We start from the raw sequence: 17,983 nt of genomic DNA, 5'->3' as shown, positions 1-17,983 counted from the left end.
AAAAAATAATTTAGCTAGCTAAGTTAGTAGTTTCATAGCTAAAGTTGGTGGTGTTGATATTATGTTAATTTGAAACTTGACGTTTATTCAGTATGTTTTTTTTTACTCTTTAGGCATGGAGACTGAGAAAGTCGACCGTGAAGGTAACATTAGCATTGCTGTTTAGCGTTAGCATAGCTAGTGGAGTAACAGTTAGCTCCATTCTGAGCATGGATGGTGTCACTACCAATGAGGACAGAGCTGAAATAACAGCTAGAAGGCAATTCAGATTCAGTTTGCAAATATACTGCTTATACATTTATATTACGTCAAGGGGACTGCATGTTGTTTAAAAGTGTGATTAAAGCTTTCTTACTCTTATTCTTATTAGAGAGTTGCTCATTTGGGTTCTTCTCTGTCTCACCCCTCTTCCCACCCACTCCTGATGATGAAATAGGGCGTTCATCTTCAGTGAGTTTTAATGTTCAGTCACCCATACACTTTACTTGCCAAGTCTACCGGTTGTCTCACCTAAAACATTGTACTGTGTTGCCAGTGTGCCAGTTTGCAAACAGATGACACAAGTGAGGTTGGACTAGAGAACGTCCTCAGAGAGCAGTCTCCTGACGCTTCCAGTCAGTCAGAGGAGAGGGAGGCGGATGCCCAGCCCATGAAGAGTTCACTTCATTTTGTTGTACCTTTGCCTCTCCATAAGTGGGTCCAGATGGTGGATCCACCTGATTATGACACCAGGTCCCTGTCATGCCCTTCACGCTCACGTAGTGCCTCTGGATGCTTCGATCCATATAACTCCTTGGAGGTACCGTCACCCTCAAAGTGTACTTCAAGGGTGAACTCTTTTCAAAGACAGAAATTATGTCAGATTTTAACAATGGACAGTGTAATTAATAATGTTATGATTAGTTAATTGATCTTTTTTCACAATGACGGCAAGTTAACAAATTAGTAATTGAAGCTTAACCTCCAGGTTGCACTGTGAGTATTTTGAGGCGTGTAGTTTTACTTCTAATTATTTGTACTTTTACGATACCGGTAAAAAAGCCTGTAAGATATGTCAGTTTGCCTCTATCTTTAGTATGGTGTTCTCCTTTCTGTTTTGCTCCCAGGACCAAGATGGGGAACATGTTGGTTTTGCTACACTGCCAAACCAAGTACAGCGAAAATCAATGAAAAAGGGATTTGAGTTCACCCTGATGGTTGTTGGTAAGACTGATTAATATGTTTTTCAGAAAAATGTGTTGCAGGGGGACAAGCAAAGATGGTGCCTTCAGCAAGGTGGAGCTAGCTGAAGGAACAGCCTCAATTTTGCATAAAGCCAACACATAGCTTCATTTACTTTTGTTTAAAGATCTGCTGCTGTCAGGATTCACGGTGTTAGCACATAATAAATATATATTTATAATTTACATAATCTGCGAAGTTAACTCTATGAGTGTGAGCAATAGATAATACCTGTTTACTCATACAAAAACAAATGAAGCCATTGGAACCTTTATGTGAAGTATTTCATGTGTAGGAGTATTTGTGATACCTGCTGGGACTTTTATACTATATACTGTTATATGTATCTTTATATGTCTATATACTGTTATTTGTTGTCTTCTGGCTGTAACCGAATTCATCAGTGACCGTGGCCACATTAAGAAAAGCACCATTGATGCTTTTACCTGTTCAGTATTGTTGTGGCCTTACTATTATTTACATATTCACATGTGGAACCCATAGCGAGCACAAATGGAGATTATGATAATTGCATCTTTTTACATGTTCTGTGAATCCACTGTAAACTTCAGTAAGTTGTAATACAAAAGCAAAGCTGAGTAGTCTATATATAAAAATGTATAGTCATAAAGCTGTGGCCTTTAAAAAAAAGGGCATTCTTAGAAATAAATAACAGCCGTGGTTATATATTGAACCATCACAACTTAAAGAACCACTGTTTAACCCAGTGCTTAAATGATTTCTTGCATGGTTAAATGGAGAACCTATTATATATGGTTCTTTTTGGAGCAATATAAAGTCCTTTTTGCTAAGACTGTAGGGCTGAACATCAAGTCTGTGTTGTCTCTAGGTGAGTCTGGCTTGGGCAAGTCCACCCTAATCAACAGCCTCTTCCTCAGAGATCTGTACAAGAACAGAACTTTCTATGATGCCCATGGTAAGTAAGCATTCTGAGGTGAGTAATTTTGCATATATTTATATGCAGTTTTACAGTACTGTTTTGAAAGTCTGTAAACTAGATCTGTTTTGTTTGCACACAGAAAAGGTATATCAGACTGTAGCAATTACAAAGAAGACTGTTGACATTGTTGAAAAGGATGTTAAGCTAAGGCTCAACATTGTGGACACACCAGGCTTTGGAGATGCTATGGACAACACTAAAAGGTAGTATAGGTAGTATTTTACTATTATTTCCTGTTAGCCTGTACCTGGGCCATCACAAGCAGATAATGAGCAACCCTAACTCCTTTTCTTTGGGACACGTTTCTGGCAAAATTATGTAAATCCAAATATTGAGCTACTACAGTGGCATACGGTACTGTGCAAAAGTTAGAGTCCTTAATTTATTTGACTTTCAGTCAAAGTGAATGAATACAAGTGCTGCTGGTGTTCTCAAAACAATGGACTGACCACCGCAGAGCTCAACATCAATGAGTGTGTTTAAATTTTTTTGGATTGTGAGAAGCAGACAGTGCATCTAAGACTGAACATTGGAGGTGTGGAAAAACATACCTGCAGATTTCTTTCACAAAACTGAAAGCAGGTCTCCCAAATTAATTGGAACAGTAATAAAGGAAAAAGATGAACACACGAAACACCTGTCAATGATGTTATATTTAGTTGGTGAGGCTTCTGTGTAATTTTCTATTAAAAATACAATATTATGTAAAACTGAGACACAACCCTTTCTTTAATTTGTTTGTACACAAAAGAAAAGCACACACCTTAACCACTAAATATAACAACACATTTGTAGTGTTTAGTGTGTCCACCCTTTGTTTCTGTTCTTTCGGGAGACATGTTCAAAGTACAAAGTACACTCCCATAGTACTGGTTGATGGTATTTTTTATTTTATTTAAACAATTATGTACATGTGTTTGGTGGTCTGCAAGGTCTTGCATGGTTGTTAGCAGTTCTCTGTATCTTTCAATTGTATTTTGAACTCTTTTCACTTACGTTTCTTTGACTTTTACTTTTCTTATGCAAGTGTATTAACCTGTATCTAATCGTCTCAAATTTATCTCCTGAAAAGTGAATAACTTGTACTTAATGGCCATTTTGACTGGAAATAAGATAAATGAAGCGTGATCTCTGACTTTAGCATAGTACTGCAAATAGTCATAGAGGCATAGAGAAATTTGGCAAAAGGTACCATGAAAAAAAGGAAAACATCCTGAGTACTGGACTTTGCTTCCAGCCTGCTATAGCCCTGTTCACGTTTAGTATTAGCATCCGTCTCAAGTGATCTGATTATAAGTCGACAGCAAGACATATTGCCATTTACACCTGGGATGTCCAAGGGTCTTGAATGTGTCTCCATTGACCACGTAATCAGATTTTGTGATAGGAGGAAGAGCACTGCACGGATTAGTCTCTCATCAGTTAGACAGTACCATACATCAGTCTCTCACTGTTTTTTTGTCAGACAGAAATATACTACTAGTTCTTGTTTGCCATTAATTGTAAAATCGTACCTTCCTTCAGCAATGTCTTGGAAAATAAAGTAACTGTGGCTTTGGTATGCTTGTGCTTTCAGCTGTAAAGCTGTGGTAGATTATATTGTCCATCAGTTTGAGCAGTACCGCAGGGGTGAAGTCAGTCTGAACCGCAAGAACATTCAGGACAACCGTGTGCACTGCTGCCTCTATTTCATCTCACCTTATGGCCATGGGTAACCATATTCGTGTTCAAAACACTTTCATAAACATTTTTATTCTATATGTTTAGCTTTTATGAACTGTTGTTCGGGATCACTTGCCATATAATGACAGAATATGTGCCCCCATGTAGACGGACTGTTTTGATAGTACAGTTTTGCCACCATCTATGATGGATTAATATTAATCAGGTCTTTGAGTAACCAGTGTTTCTCTGTTGTCACAGCCTCAGACCAATTGATGTGGAGTTTATGAAGGCCCTTCATGAAAAGGTCAACATCGTGCCTCTGCTGGCTAAAGCAGACTGCTTCACCCACTCTGAGATTCAGTATATGAAAACCAGAGTGAGAGCAATTTTCTCATATGATTTTTAAAACTAAGCTATTGACAAAACAAAGCAACAACGATTATGCCTGCAGTTTGTTGACTGATTGTACATTTTATTTGCTCTCTTTTCAGATTTTGAATGAGCTCAACGATTACAGGATCAAGATCTATCAGTTCCCAGAATGTGACCCAGATGATGATGAGCTTTTTAAAAAGCAGCACTTGGAACTGAAGGTGATGATATGTGATTTGAACATGACAACTTCTTACAGCATGGAATGTTCTGATATACTGTAGAACTTTACAAGAGTTTGAGTGTGTAACTGTAATTAAGGGCTCATTAGGAGTAATTTAATGGAATTTAACACTGAGGATGTCTTTAGTTGTGCGTTTTGTGAACAGCTGTGATGAGTAGAGTAGAATAGAATACTTTACTGTCCTTTTCATTTACATGAAATTGAGTTTTTTCTTTAGTATTGGCATATAGAAACATAATACACAAAACACATTAAAGGTTTAAGTGAAATATGATTAACCATTGATATGTATAAATGCAGCAACAATAATTATTGTCATTACAAATATAAAAGAAAAAATACACGACAGTACAGACACGCAGTAATCAGAATACACCACAAATATAAAATGCACATACAGAATTGATTCCCTGAGGAATTAATTAAACTAAGTAAGAATTCTCACAGGTAATTAAATAAAGAAAATTTTTCCCTAGCCATAGGAACTTTCAATACTCGCCCTGATGGCAGGTTTTTGAATGCTAAATAAAGAGGATAATTCGATCACTATATATTTGTTTAGGTTTTTTCCTTGTGCGTTCAAAGAATATCTCCTGATCTTAATAAACTGGTTTATGACCCACGGCCCATTTATTTTTCTTTTCACCGAAAGGTTTCCATAGCATGATACAATATTAAATGTTGGAACAATGTCAAATAATGATCAGTAGACCATGGTTTATGTATACTTAGGTAATGGAAGTGGTGGAGTAACAGAAATGGTTCTGAAAAGTCCTGGTAAATGATTCCTAAATAGAGTGGGAAAATATCTGAACTTATTTACATATAACAAGATCTTACTCCACGTAGGTTTGGACCATTTCTATTTCAGTTTATTATCAAATGATTAAAAACAAAGCAATTAAGCTAAAATTAAGGGATTGATACAACTGGTTTGTGGACAAGGTCTTGATATGAATGAATGAAATATCATTGTGCTGTTTTAGACACGTGTACCATTTGCTGTAATTGGGAGTGACACAACAGTGGAGAGCAAAGGCAGGAGAGTACGAGCTCGCTGTTACCCATGGGGTGCTGTGGAAGGTTTGTACTGCTCTATAACATGTTTACATGTATAATTATGACATGTATCTAACTTCTTCATTACATACTAGCCTCCCTTGCCTTGTGTGATTGGTTCAAAATAAAGTAAAACATTTCCTCACGCTAATGGCATTTGTTCAAGCACTCTGTAAAACTACCAATACAGTTAATTGTTGTTTGAGTGGTTATTGTTTAGTTTAGCTAAAGAGCATTCACTTTAGACACAAATCTGAGACATACTACTCTCATCTCCCTCTATGTACACCCCTGTCCCACACTCACACACCTAAAGTGGAGAATCCTGCCCACTGTGACTTTGTGCATCTGAGGAACATGCTGGTGCGAACACACATGCAGGACCTAAAGGACATGACTGAGGATTCTCTGTATGAGAACTACCGCATGCAGTTCTTGTGCCGACGAAAAAGCACTGACCAGGTAATGAACAAGTCTTATTAAAGAGTTTGTTCCATGACCAGTGAAAATGTTTATTTACTATGTTTTTCCTCTTTAGGAAAGTGATAATTAAACAATACTGGAGGAGGACAGGGCACTGACAACACTACAGGAACAAATAAAAAATAAAAAAACTAGGACCACAGAGATCTTTTATACACCCATATTTGTTTTTATTTTTTCTTCAAGTGAATAGTTACAGCCCATGTGTCAAACACAAGGCCCGCCACACAATTCTCTCTGGCTGCAGAAGTATTTTAATTTTCTATTAATATTAGCGTATTTCACGATGTGCTGCACTACAGTCCCCAGCATGCACTGCAACCTAATGTGCTCAAGATGATGGGACGGTTACACCTCAATTCTACACAATTCTGCACAATTCCACACCAGTCATATCACCAAAATGCATTTCAGCTGTAGTTCAACCACTATAAACACTTAATGTCAGCTCAGCTTAGTCTTAATGAAGTTTCAGCAAAGGAAGGACGCCAGGTGTCTAGTTCAAGCAGGTAGGTAGATTTTAAAGACAGAGCGCCTGGGGACATTTAAACTTTGAATATTTTAAGTATTCATGTAATATTTTAAGGTCTACTACAAGTGCCTGTATTTTACTGTTGAAGTTTTTGCATATTTTGAATAAACAATGGCCAGTTCAGGTTATAGCACAACATTAATTAAAAATGAAAAAAGTGGCCCTTTTACTCGCTGAGTTTGACAACCCCGATCTACAAGGTAGACCAACAAGGTAGGAGTGTCTAATAGAGTGGACAGTGAGTGGAGACGGTGTTTAAAAACTCCAGCAGCACTGCTTTGTCTGATCCACTCATACCAGCACAACACACACTAACGCTGCACTACAGTACTGGGAATGATCAACCACCCAAATAATACCATCTGTGGAGGTCCTGACCACTGAAGAACAGAGTGAAAGGGGGCTCACAAAGTATGCAGAGAAACAGATGGACTACAGTCTGTGAATGTAGAACTGTGAAGTGCTACTATTGTAAGTGGAGCTGATAAAGTGGACAGTGAGTGTAGAAACAATAGGGGCGGTTTTAATGTTATTGCTGATCAGTGTATGTTTTTCTGAGATTCACATATAGACTGGAGCTTTAAACTAAAGTGAGTTGAACTACAGTGAGTGCTGTTATCCTGCACCAGCTCACTAATAGCCTACTAAACTAAGATTCGTGCTCTACATCACTCAGTCAGCTGAGCGTTTACTGTGCTCTAGTTGCAGCTCCTGGCAGTTTTTCCAAGCTCGTATTTCAGAAGGAACTCCAGAAACTCGGAAAGTTGAGAGTAAAAGCGAACACCAGACACGAGAGGAGGCTTTAATCCTGTTGTGTACCAGCGCGGATAGAGCGAGCGCCTCAAAGAAGAGAGACTTGGACAAACGCGAAGACGAGGAGGACATCCGATTCTGGCCAGGATATTTTAATGTAAACTTCAGAAATATGGATCATCCGACGTCGACCACCAACCGCTTCGTCAACGCCATGTTCAAACAGCGTGGTGAGGATAATTCGTTTGTTCATTACTGCAGTTACGTTTGGTAAATTAACGCTGATTCACGAACGAACATGCGCAGACAGTCTAGCAAAAGTGTTAGGCTGAAAAAATAGTAAATAACTGAAAGTGGTTTAAATGAATGTGTAGTGCTGTAACAGTAAGGCTGAATCAGGGTTTACACAGGTACACACGGTTTCTGTCGTCTGAAATGAGACTGGGGCTGAATCTCAAATGGCTTCCTACACTGTACGAAGTGCCCTACGTAGGTCTTAAACTAATACATACACAGAGTATAATATGTCCAATAATGAGCAAGTTGGTTCCTCGTATCCCTGCAGGATTTCAGTTCCCTACTGGACATTTACTGTTCGAGTGAATAAGCCAAATTTCCATGAGTCCCGGAGTGCACTGTGTAGGGAGTAGGGAGCCATTTGAGACGCAGCCTAATATTTCTAACGGTTGATTGGTCTTTTTGTCCGTTCTTTACATGCTTGCCAATGCACGCGAACAAGATCCCGAGGTATGGACATAGTAAACTGTAAACTAGAAAAGTGGAAACGTGCATATTCTCTGTTTTTGTGGTAGATATGAGCACCACCCCCACCTCTGCGAGGTCTTACTGCAGATCAGAGCATTAGTGTGAGGCGTTAATCAGGCTGTAGTGGGTGCTGACTAATAAGAAGTGACAGGTTCAACACAGGATCACGTTGCTTACAGCATTAAGAGTGGTAACATGTTGCACTTAAAGGGGAACCCCACTAATGTTTCAAATTTCTCCATTATACAATCACTAAATAAGTAAAGTCTAAGAGTAGTTTGTATGTAAAATGAACGATGCATTGTAGAGAAACTTAACTAACTCTGTTGCTCTTTACAACTGTGGCGGTAATCTGAAGCTAATGCATTTTCTTTGGGTACTGTTTTGCATTGCAACACCCTGCACCTCTCCATCAAGCATGGATAAAAAAAATTATGTCAAAACCTTAAAACCTGTATGTTTCATGTCAGAACGTTCTCAAAACTGTCGTAAAACAGAGTCACTGGCATCAGTCGACATATTTGTAATAATTTCATGTAATAACTTTCTGTGAAAGAGGTTAAAAAGGTATTAAATGTTTCAGACATCTGGTTCCTATTACCACCACTATGAACAGTTCCGACTCTGTAAGTTTCTCTAGAACTGAGCATTTTGCATCAAACCACTCTGAATGACTTTGTTGACACATTAACCATTTAATCTGCTATATACAGATTCTGTAGAAAGTAACAAAAATAGCACGTGAATATTCATACTCATTGGCAATTTTGTCAGAAACACCTGCCATATAGGCACAGTTTGTAGGTTTACATTTGCTGACTGTATCTAATCTGTTGTTGCACAATTTAGGGATCACCGTAGGACCCCTTTACTCTCTCCATCGGTGGAAAGGGATCACCATAGGACCACTGCTGACTAGATATTATTTGGCATGGTTCTGGCATGTTTGTGTATCAGACAGAGCAGGCTCAGTTTTTTACACACTTCAGTGTCACTGCTGGGTCTAAAAAAGTCCACCAACCAAGAACATCCAGCCAACATTGGTCCTGTGGTCAGCAACTGACTACCTATGAAAGGCTAGAGGATGACTGACACAAATGGTGCATGTCTAACATTTGTAATATCTACAACAAGGTCACCCAGCACAACACATACTGCCACGTCACAACCATATCAGCATCACTGCTGTGCTGAATCCACCAACCAAATAATATCTGGTCCGCAGTGGCCCTGTGGTGGTCCTTTTCCGTTGATGGATGGGGTAACGGGGGCTAACAAATCATGCAGCCACAGATGAGTATTTCAGTCAGCCTTAATATCCATGGTTGTGTCCATATGGTGTGAAACATACAATTGTTACAGCCATTTATATACATAGTCCTGCCACTTTAGAGGACCAAATGTAATTGGACAATTGGCTGCTTGGTTCTTGTAGTGGACTTACATGTGTACAGTTCTCACTTAGGCCAGTTTCTCTAGAACAGCACTTCACTTCTCTGAACAACTTTGTTTACATCTTAACTATTTAATCATGCAGTCATTTTAGAAAAGGGTAGAATTCCCATTTAGTCTCACTTGAAAGTGACTGCAGTTGATCAATTATCTCATAGTTCTTTTGCCACTTTATGTGCAATGCAAAAGTAAAAAACATGGAAAAAAGCACAGTGAAGTTTCAAAGCTTTGTTACAGTTTTGTTTAAGGGTGAAATGGTGTGGGCTGCTTATATGTTCCACTAAATTGTCTCTAAAGGCATAAAGCTGAATGATGCGGCTTGTATTCCACTTATTTTATCTGCTCCATACTTCAGTTGACCAGTTTAGCTATAGAGGATCCCGTGGATGTAGAGCTGGGCTATACCATGAGAGATCTGCCCCCCAGGGCGGGCCATACATTCCCTGGCCGGGAGACGCCCCTCATGGACAGGGAACCAGACAGCAGCGCTCGTCCCCACACTCCTGGGACACCCACCTTCATGCGTGCAGGAGGAAGGAATCTGCTGGGCTCAGAGCCAGAGCTGCTGCGCCGCTGCCAACTCAGCTCCACCAGCTCACTGGAGTCTCCACTGAGTCCATCACGATCCAAAAGCCCCTGGAGCAGATTCGATCCCTATGACTCCATTGAGGTATGATGTTTCAGAGTCACAAGATTTGAACCCATTAAACTCAAGGCTTTTAATATAAGCCTTAATAACATTAAGCATAATGGTTTTTTTTAATAATGTGGGTCATTGATACAGACTTCAATGCTTTGTGCAGTCATATGTGGATATAATGGCTCAGCCAATCAGATCATCTTATCTGTTTTATAATATCCAGTAAATACAAGGAATTATTCAGTAACTGCTGTGAAACTGTTATCTAAGGTATGTAGTTATAAGAGTATAGAAAGGAAGCCTGGATCTGCAGTAGGTGCTTAAAGTTTAAGGAGTTAAATTTATGTTGTAGTTCAAGATCAGTGATTTATATGCTGATTCAGTTGTGCGATCATATTCTGATGGTTTATAATAAAAATTGAAGTCATGCTATGTGTAAGGGGTCATTCTCATTCTCATATGTCTGTCACTGTGGAATTATTTTCAGGATCAAGATAAGGAATACGTGGGCTTTGCAACACTGCCTAACCAAGTACACAGAAAATCAGTGAAGAAGGGCTTTGCCTTTACACTTATGGTAGCTGGTAAGTTTGATGTACCTTACAGCTGATGCTAAGTCTAAACAGGGTCACAGCTAAAAGTTATTGTATTAAAATATGCATGCAGTTGCTCTAAATCTGATATTTCTTTGTGACACCAGGGGAGTCTGGTTTAGGAAAATCCACACTGATCAACAGCCTCTTCCTGACAGACCTCTACAAGGACAGGAAAGTGTTGAATGCTGAGGGTAAGTCAGAAAGGTCTCATTTGTAAAGATACTGAAATAAAATGCAAGCATTTCCCTGACAGTTTAGTGCAGGCATATTAAACAGTTAATTGAAATAACATTTACACTTTTATATGTTTAGAATTGATTATAATCAATTAAAATAGCATTTAAAGTAGGTGTGTCCAATCTTATCCGCAAAGGGCTAGTGTGGCTGCAGGTTTTCATTTCAACAGAGCAGGAGCGCACATGATCAGTTGTTTGAAGACTGAGACCAACTGATTAAACAAATAAAATCAGGTGTACTTCAGCTCATTTGGAATGAAAACCTGCAGCCACACTAGACCTTTGCAGATAAGATTGGACATCCTTGATTTGAAGTATCTGTTTCTTTCAAAGGCAAATGTAGTTTGGATGGGTGGATAGATGTAAATGTGTTGGTTTCTGTGACATCAAAGAAACAATAGCTGTATTTCAAAGCCAAGGATTTCTCAGTTGCTACATCACTGAAGTCTCTCCCTTTCTGTAACATCCCTTAAATGCAGCTCAGAAAGGCGCCCTTTGTTTCTGAGAAATCAAGTAGCGAGATGCTGCAGCTTTTGTTTGTAAAGTAATACTATGAAATGTACATTTTGATTTAATGTTTTTAACCATAACATTTAAAAACGTATCATGCTGTTGTTGGGCAAGTAAAGCAGCTACTGTGTATCAGACTAAGAAAACTGAGAAAACCAAGCAGAAACCCAGCCTTGACTTTGAGACATGGCTAACAAATTCAAAATGGGCTGCTTAATTTCCTTGTATACAGTCGTGTGTAAAAGTTTGGTCATCCCTGGTCAAATTACATGTTTTGTTAGAGAGAAAATAAGTTAACACATCCTCTACAGAGAACACACTTCTGCACATTTTAATGCACAATTACTGTTTATTTACTGAATTTAACACATTTGGAAAAACAATGTGGCCTGACCAGAGGCATTCAAATATTTGCAAAAGGCTGTAGGCTGTATGGCCTCTGGAATGAGTCCTATGTTTCAAAATTTTAACAGTGTTTACATACTACATCACGTCACATTGATATATTAAGTCAGTTTTTAATGGCAAGATAATCAAATCGGATTGTAGGAATTCTTGTGATTTTGTAATGTATTGTGTTGTTTCACTAAAGAATCATAATCAAGTTGAATTGTTGTGAGGTCTGAGATTTATAGTCCCAGTTTAGTAACATAGCTTTCATCATGTCAGTAATTTGTAAGTTATTGTGTATAGGATACACACTTTGCAAAGTGATCAGATATACTTATTGTAAAATCTGTAGTTACTACATGAAGGCAGTGCAAACATTTGCTTTATTTACTCTGCACTTAGAGAGGATCACCCAGACAGTGGAGATCACCAAACATACGATTGGCATTGAGGAGAAGGGAGTCAAACTCAAGCTCACCATTGTGGACACACCAGGGTTTGGAGATGCGGTCAACAACACAGAGAGGTGATGAAATGTTTAAATAAGAGAAACACTAGGTGGAAGACTCATCTGGCAGATCCTAACCATAGTTCTTATGTATATTTGTGATAGCTGGAGGGCAGTAGTGGATTATATTGACCAGCAGTTTGAGCAGTACTTCAGGGATGAAAGTGGCTTAAACCGTAAGAACATTCAGGACAACCGAGTGCACTGCTGCCTCTACTTCATCTCACCTTATGGCCACGGGTAAGACAAAGTGCAAATAATGTGTTTATAGACAAGGAGGTTTTCATCGTTCATGTATTATTAAGTAGCAATTGGTGTAGTACTGAATACATTACCTATATCTTACTGTCTCTTGTAAGATACTGTATTGTATTGTATTATATATAATACTGCATATAATAATGTACAACACAGCTCTAAACACATTACACAACTATAAATTCCTTCACTCTTCAGTCTTAGACCTGTTGATGTGGAGTTTATGAAGGCGCTACATGAGAAGGTCAACATTGTGCCTGTGCTGGCTAAAGCAGACTGCCTCACACCAAGGGAACTGACCCGGAAGAAAATAAAGGTGTTTTTTAGTTAAATTGTACATTATGTATTATATATTATGCGTTTTCAACATTTGATGCATATGTCACAATAAAGTGTGAGTTTATGGCTCTGTGAACACATGATGAGAGTCCTTACATGTTTGTCTCCTTGTAGATTCGAGAGGAGATCGAGACATTTGGGATCAAAATCTATCAGTTTCCTGAGTGTGACTCAGACGAGGATGAAGAATTCAGACTCCAGGACCAAGAGCTCAAAGTAAGCAATTTAAAATGAATCCATTAAACTTTTAGATGCTGTCAGCTAAAACCAGTCTTTTTATAGGATAACAATTTTCTGCTTAATCTTTATCTGCCACATCTGTAAAATACAGTTGATTACCATAGACAATACATTAAACATGTTTTTCTGGACATGGGAGAGAAGAGAAATCCTGTTGACTCGAAACTCAGCTATAGCAGAAGCGATTGGGCAGCTGCTGAATTCCATGAATAAACCTTTCAAATGTGTGACTATATAACACACATTTGAAATAGCTGTTACACTTTCAAAAATACAGGTTATACGGTGAGACAGACGTGAGAGAATGTCTTACCAAAGCTGTTCTTATGACGTTTTATCATGAATTCCTGAACACTGGAATAGTGTTCAGTGAATTTAGGAACAACCTTTTGCAATTGTGGTTAGAGCTTTAATTGGGCCTGAGATTTTTCGGGTCCCAGCCCGAATATAGCAATAAATTTTTGTCCAAGCCCAGTCCGACCTGACCCACATCATCAAGTCTGAAACTCAAAATAAACCCCAAGCTGCTGAACAAAACCTGACATTTCTAGCTATTCCACCAGGTAGATGCATAGCCAAAAATCATCAGTCTCACCAAAATTAATATATGATTAAATAATCATAGTGTCCAAAATTACATTTAAATTCTTCGTTAACAAATTTACATCTCAGATGTTTTTAGTCTGGATAAACTTTCCATAATGCAGTGTTCTTGCACTGTGATGTTGAGTTAGCAGGATTCATCACAAACAACCTTCTGGCTGAACTGAAATGTACTCAGGTGAATTGATTTTGTTGTTTAATTCCTTTTTTTTTTGCAAGCAAACAAAATTTTGTACTAAATTCTCCCAACAATTTGAATGGGTGCCAGTTCAAAAACTGTAGAGTGGGGGAAACGCAGGGTAAAATCTGTTAAAAGTGAGACTGAAACTGACTCCATGTGAGTAGTCAGGTTCCATCAGGTTCAGACAAATGCTCTATTTTTCGGTTATTCTTACATTCCCTAAGTTTTTTAACAGTATCTGCAGCAGTAAGGTGGAGCCTCTGAAAACTCCTCCCACGCCATTATAAGTGGACTTCAAGTCAGCAGGTTTGTAGTTATTGTACAGAGAAAATCATAATTACTGTTTGTGGTAATCAACTATATGCGACAGACGAGACAGACAGAGATTAGATTGTAAAACACAAGTATTTCTTTAGTCTACACTGAGCAAACGCAAGCTCTCTGCCACAATGGTGAAATAGTCTGAATGGCTTTTTTTGTCATTACTTTAGCAACCTAAAATAAACCATCATATTTGTTCAGAGTGTTTTTTGGAGCCTTTTTGGTTTGAATATTGTGTGCTCTCCTCTCCAAAGGACAGTATTCCCTTTGCTGTGGTGGGCAGCAATATTCTTGTCGAAAGCAAAGGCAGGAGGTTCCGGGGCCGCATGTATCCCTGGGGTGTGGTGGAAGGTACTCAGACCCATTATGCTCTCTGTGCATTTTCTTCAGTGCTTCTTTAATGGTATTACATGACTCATGGCGCTTTTTCTGTCTCTAACATGCATTGGTTAACAGAATATTTGCCCAAGGTTTCTCAGAATGAAAGTGGGACACTTCCCTGAATTGAAATAATACTAGACCGCATCATCTTGCCAGACTGTGTTTAATGCCTGCTGAATCAGACACGATTTAATCATGCACTCATTTTATTGTGTAATGGCCCATCTAATGTGCACTATGTAACAGTGATGTGAATTTACTGCTGTTTTAGTGGAGAACCCTGCCCACTCGGACTTCCTGAAGCTGAGGAACATGCTGGTGCGCACACACATGCAGGACCTGAAGGACGTGACGCGAGAAACGCATTACGAGAACTACCGGGCTCAGTGCATCCAGAACATGACCCGCATGGTGGTCAGAGAGCGAAAACGCAGGTCAGCAACCCAGAAACATGTGGTCACCTACACTCATCCTGAAGAGTGATTAGCCAGATCAGTTGGGTTTCTTCTGGTTTAGAGCTAAACTGCAAGAAGGTTAGCCTGAATGTAGAGGTTTTTGGTCAGTTGTGATGTCTCCCTTTGCCTTCTAGAAAGACCCACCCAGAACTTTACCACTGCTCAGATACTTCCATTTGAGAGACCCTTTAGAACAATGTTCAGACTTGACTCACACCATCATACTCTCTCACACACGCTATCAGACCTCTCACACACAGTCATACTCTCTCACACTCGCTATCAACCGTCTAACACACTTTGATACTCTCACACACTCTATCACACGCACTATGATACTCACACACACACTACGATACTCTCATACAATGTCATACTCTATCGCACACTATAATACTCTCACACACACTTTCATACTCTCTCACACACACCGTCATACACATAATATTTAAGTGTCAAAAATATAATATAAGGTAAAGGATGTGGGGCCCTTTAAGACTTTACAATGCTACCTTATTCTTGCAAAGTTAAATGTGTTTATTTGGCTGAGGATCACATGTATTCACATTATGGTCCATGTTTCTGTCTCTCCACTTGTGGCAGTCTGTGTAACCATCTGAGAGAGAGCGCCTCAGACTTACCTCTGGTGCCGGTGGACAGTGAAACAGAGCGCCTCATTTGGGAGAAAGATGAGGAGGTAAGAAAGTATAATTGGCTTAATTAAGTCATTAGGGCTGTTGATTAGCTCCAGGGGGCTTCCATGGAAAATCTGACATAGAGCCACTCCCACTGACCATTACCATGATACACTATATACCTGCTCAGACAACATTTCTTCTGGAATTAAGGGTATTAATAGGGAGATTGTCTGTCTTTGTTGCACTAACAGCCTCTGCTGTTCTGGGAAGGTTTTATATTAGATGTTGGAACATTGCTGTAATGATTTGATTACATTCAGCCACAAGAGCATCAGTGAGGTCAGTTACTGATGTTGGGTGATCAGTTCTGGATCACACACATCACTCTAACTCATCCCAAAGGCATTGCATGGAGCTCCATCACTCCAGAGAATGCAGTTCCTCTGTTCCACAGCCCAGTGTTGAGGGTCTTAATATCCCTCTAACTGACACTTTTCTTTTGGAATAGTGAGCTTAGGCTCATGTGTGGCTGCTCTAGAGCGTCCCATTCTATTAGCAGCAATAGGAGCACCTTAAAGTAGTTGAATTCACTAATTAGAGGTGTATGGATACCTTTGGACAAGTAGTGTACTCTAAAGGTTTTAACTGAATTGATCTGTAAATGTAATCCTTAATGTTTAAATAGCAAAATGTAGGTAATTCAGAAAATGAGTCTAAAGAAAAATGAGCTAGAAATTGAAATCTTTCTATTGTTTTTTTGGAATACAAACATGTTCAGCACAAAGTAAAAAAAAACGTTTATAGGTGGTAGATGGGGCACTTCTGTTTGTGGGCCCTGTAGGTGTATTTAAGGTCTATAAAATCAGTCTAGCTCAACACAGTACAACTGAGTTCCATCCTGACTGATGTGGATAGATTACAGCAGATTTAATAAGCATGGTAAGAGGAAGTCACATGGCCAACAACCAGCAAAATCAATGCTTAACGTTACCACACTCCAAACATCAGACTGCGTACAAAAACTCCAAATGTTTGTTTTTAATGAAGGTGCAAATGCCACCACCGCCCGTCAGCGACCTTCTGCAGTACCATTCATCATCTCTCCATTACTGCGTGAAGGTCAGGGTTTCAAATGTACACTGCCACAGATAGTGAACTAAAAATCCTATTATTTTAAGATTTAAAAAAAAAGTCTGCTCTTGTGAGGTACTTCCTTTCTTTTCAAGCTTTTTGTTTGAGCACCACTCTCAGGTGCTACCAGTATGTGGTTCAAATACATCTGATACAGCCACCGATCAGCATGTTTTTAATAAATACAGCCAATCAACATATAAAGATGCATGTCTGGTGTATGTGTGTTTGGAGGGTGAATAAATAAATCTGATTAAAAAAATTAATGCCCTGCATTAAAACGTCAATGGTGCTGTATTATTCGATCAGTTCTTTTACTGAATGTGATTTGGGTTTTGTGTTCATTTTTCCTGCAGCTGCGAAGGATGCAAGAGGTGCTGCAGAGGATCCAAGAGCAGATGCGGCATGGGCACTGAAAATGAACGTAGGCTGTGAAATCTTTCAGGTTATTCCAGTGAAGTCCTTTCTGATTATCTGAGTGGAAAGGCCAGACAGTTAGCTTGCAGGAATGACCCTGCAGGACAGATCACTTAACCCTTACCACGGGGTTTACTTAACCCTTACAAGTCACAGTTATTGGTGTTAAATAAAAGCATGGTGTAATATAATGTGAATAATTCCTCACTAGTAGCTCATTGAAACTAGTTGAGAAATTCTGTCCAAAGTGCAGATTCTTAAGAGATATCTTATTATAATTTATTTTGATTTTAATCAGACGTTGTTGTACAGTCTTGTTTTGTGAAAGAAAAGCACATCCTTCTCATTTCTGAATGTGTCATTGCTTGACATTAAAACAAACGAAAACAAGTGAGAAGTGCAGACTCAAAGCTGTCAATACAGAATGCAAGTCAAATGTAATTCATTGCTTACCTCACAGTGCAGTGTGTAGCGCTGTCGCCTCACAGCACGAAGGGCCTGGATTCAATTCACGGCCGGGAGACCAGGGTCCTTTCTGTGCTGTCAGGCCAGTCGGACATGCTAAATTGCCCCTAGGTGTGAATGTATATGTCTGTCCGTCTGCCATGTGATGGACCAGCGACCTGTCCAGG

The 17,983-nt window shown here is 39.1% G+C and overlaps 2 protein-coding genes across 2 annotated transcripts; both read left to right on the top strand.

Annotated features, from left to right (window-relative positions):
• Positions 1-115: 115 nt before the first annotated feature.
• LOC118820574 (septin-5-like) lies at positions 116-6,105 on the top strand. The gene is made up of 11 exons (XM_036588933.1): positions 116-143; positions 371-450; positions 536-799; positions 1,107-1,203; positions 2,072-2,158; positions 2,262-2,385; positions 3,759-3,893; positions 4,106-4,223; positions 4,339-4,440; positions 5,450-5,546; positions 5,839-6,105. Exons 1-11 carry the CDS (start codon positions 116-118, stop codon positions 6,003-6,005), a joined length of 1,299 nt encoding a protein of 432 aa, XP_036444826.1. The 3' UTR covers positions 6,006-6,105.
• Positions 6,106-7,375: 1,270 nt separating this feature from the next.
• sept4a (septin 4a) lies at positions 7,376-17,596 on the top strand. The gene is made up of 13 exons (XM_036587869.1): positions 7,376-7,520; positions 8,030-8,037; positions 9,863-10,177; positions 10,635-10,731; positions 10,848-10,934; positions 12,282-12,405; positions 12,493-12,627; positions 12,844-12,961; positions 13,099-13,200; positions 14,584-14,680; positions 14,982-15,144; positions 15,769-15,862; positions 17,291-17,596. Exons 1-13 carry the CDS (start codon positions 7,463-7,465, stop codon positions 17,348-17,350), a joined length of 1,458 nt encoding a protein of 485 aa, XP_036443762.1. The 5' UTR covers positions 7,376-7,462; the 3' UTR covers positions 17,351-17,596.
• The last annotated feature ends 387 nt before the right edge of the window (positions 17,597-17,983 follow it).

This window comes from Colossoma macropomum, unplaced genomic scaffold (assembly GCF_904425465.1).
Source record: "Colossoma macropomum unplaced genomic scaffold, Colossoma_macropomum, whole genome shotgun sequence".
Taxonomy (NCBI): domain Eukaryota; kingdom Metazoa; phylum Chordata; class Actinopteri; order Characiformes; family Serrasalmidae; genus Colossoma; species Colossoma macropomum.
Note: the sequence above shows the minus strand (reverse complement) of the source record. Positions and strands in the feature narration are given on the sequence as shown.

Excerpts from the sequence above, each read along its gene's own strand:
- LOC118820574 (XM_036588933.1), top strand. The coding sequence starts at position 116 with ATGGAGACTGAGAAAGTCGACCGTGAAG. Across the intron at positions 144-370 it reads TGAGAAAGTCGACCGTGAAG|AGAGTTGCTCATTTGGGTTC; the intron begins GTAACATTAGCA and ends TATTCTTATTAG. Across the intron at positions 5,547-5,838 it reads CCCATGGGGTGCTGTGGAAG|TGGAGAATCCTGCCCACTGT; the intron begins GTTTGTACTGCT and ends ACACACCTAAAG.
- sept4a (XM_036587869.1), top strand. The coding sequence starts at position 7,463 with ATGGATCATCCGACGTCGACCACCAACCGCTTCGTCAACGCCATGTTC. Across the intron at positions 13,201-14,583 it reads TCCAGGACCAAGAGCTCAAA|GACAGTATTCCCTTTGCTGT; the intron begins GTAAGCAATTTA and ends TCCTCTCCAAAG. Across the intron at positions 15,145-15,768 it reads GTCAGAGAGCGAAAACGCAG|TCTGTGTAACCATCTGAGAG; the intron begins GTCAGCAACCCA and ends CACTTGTGGCAG.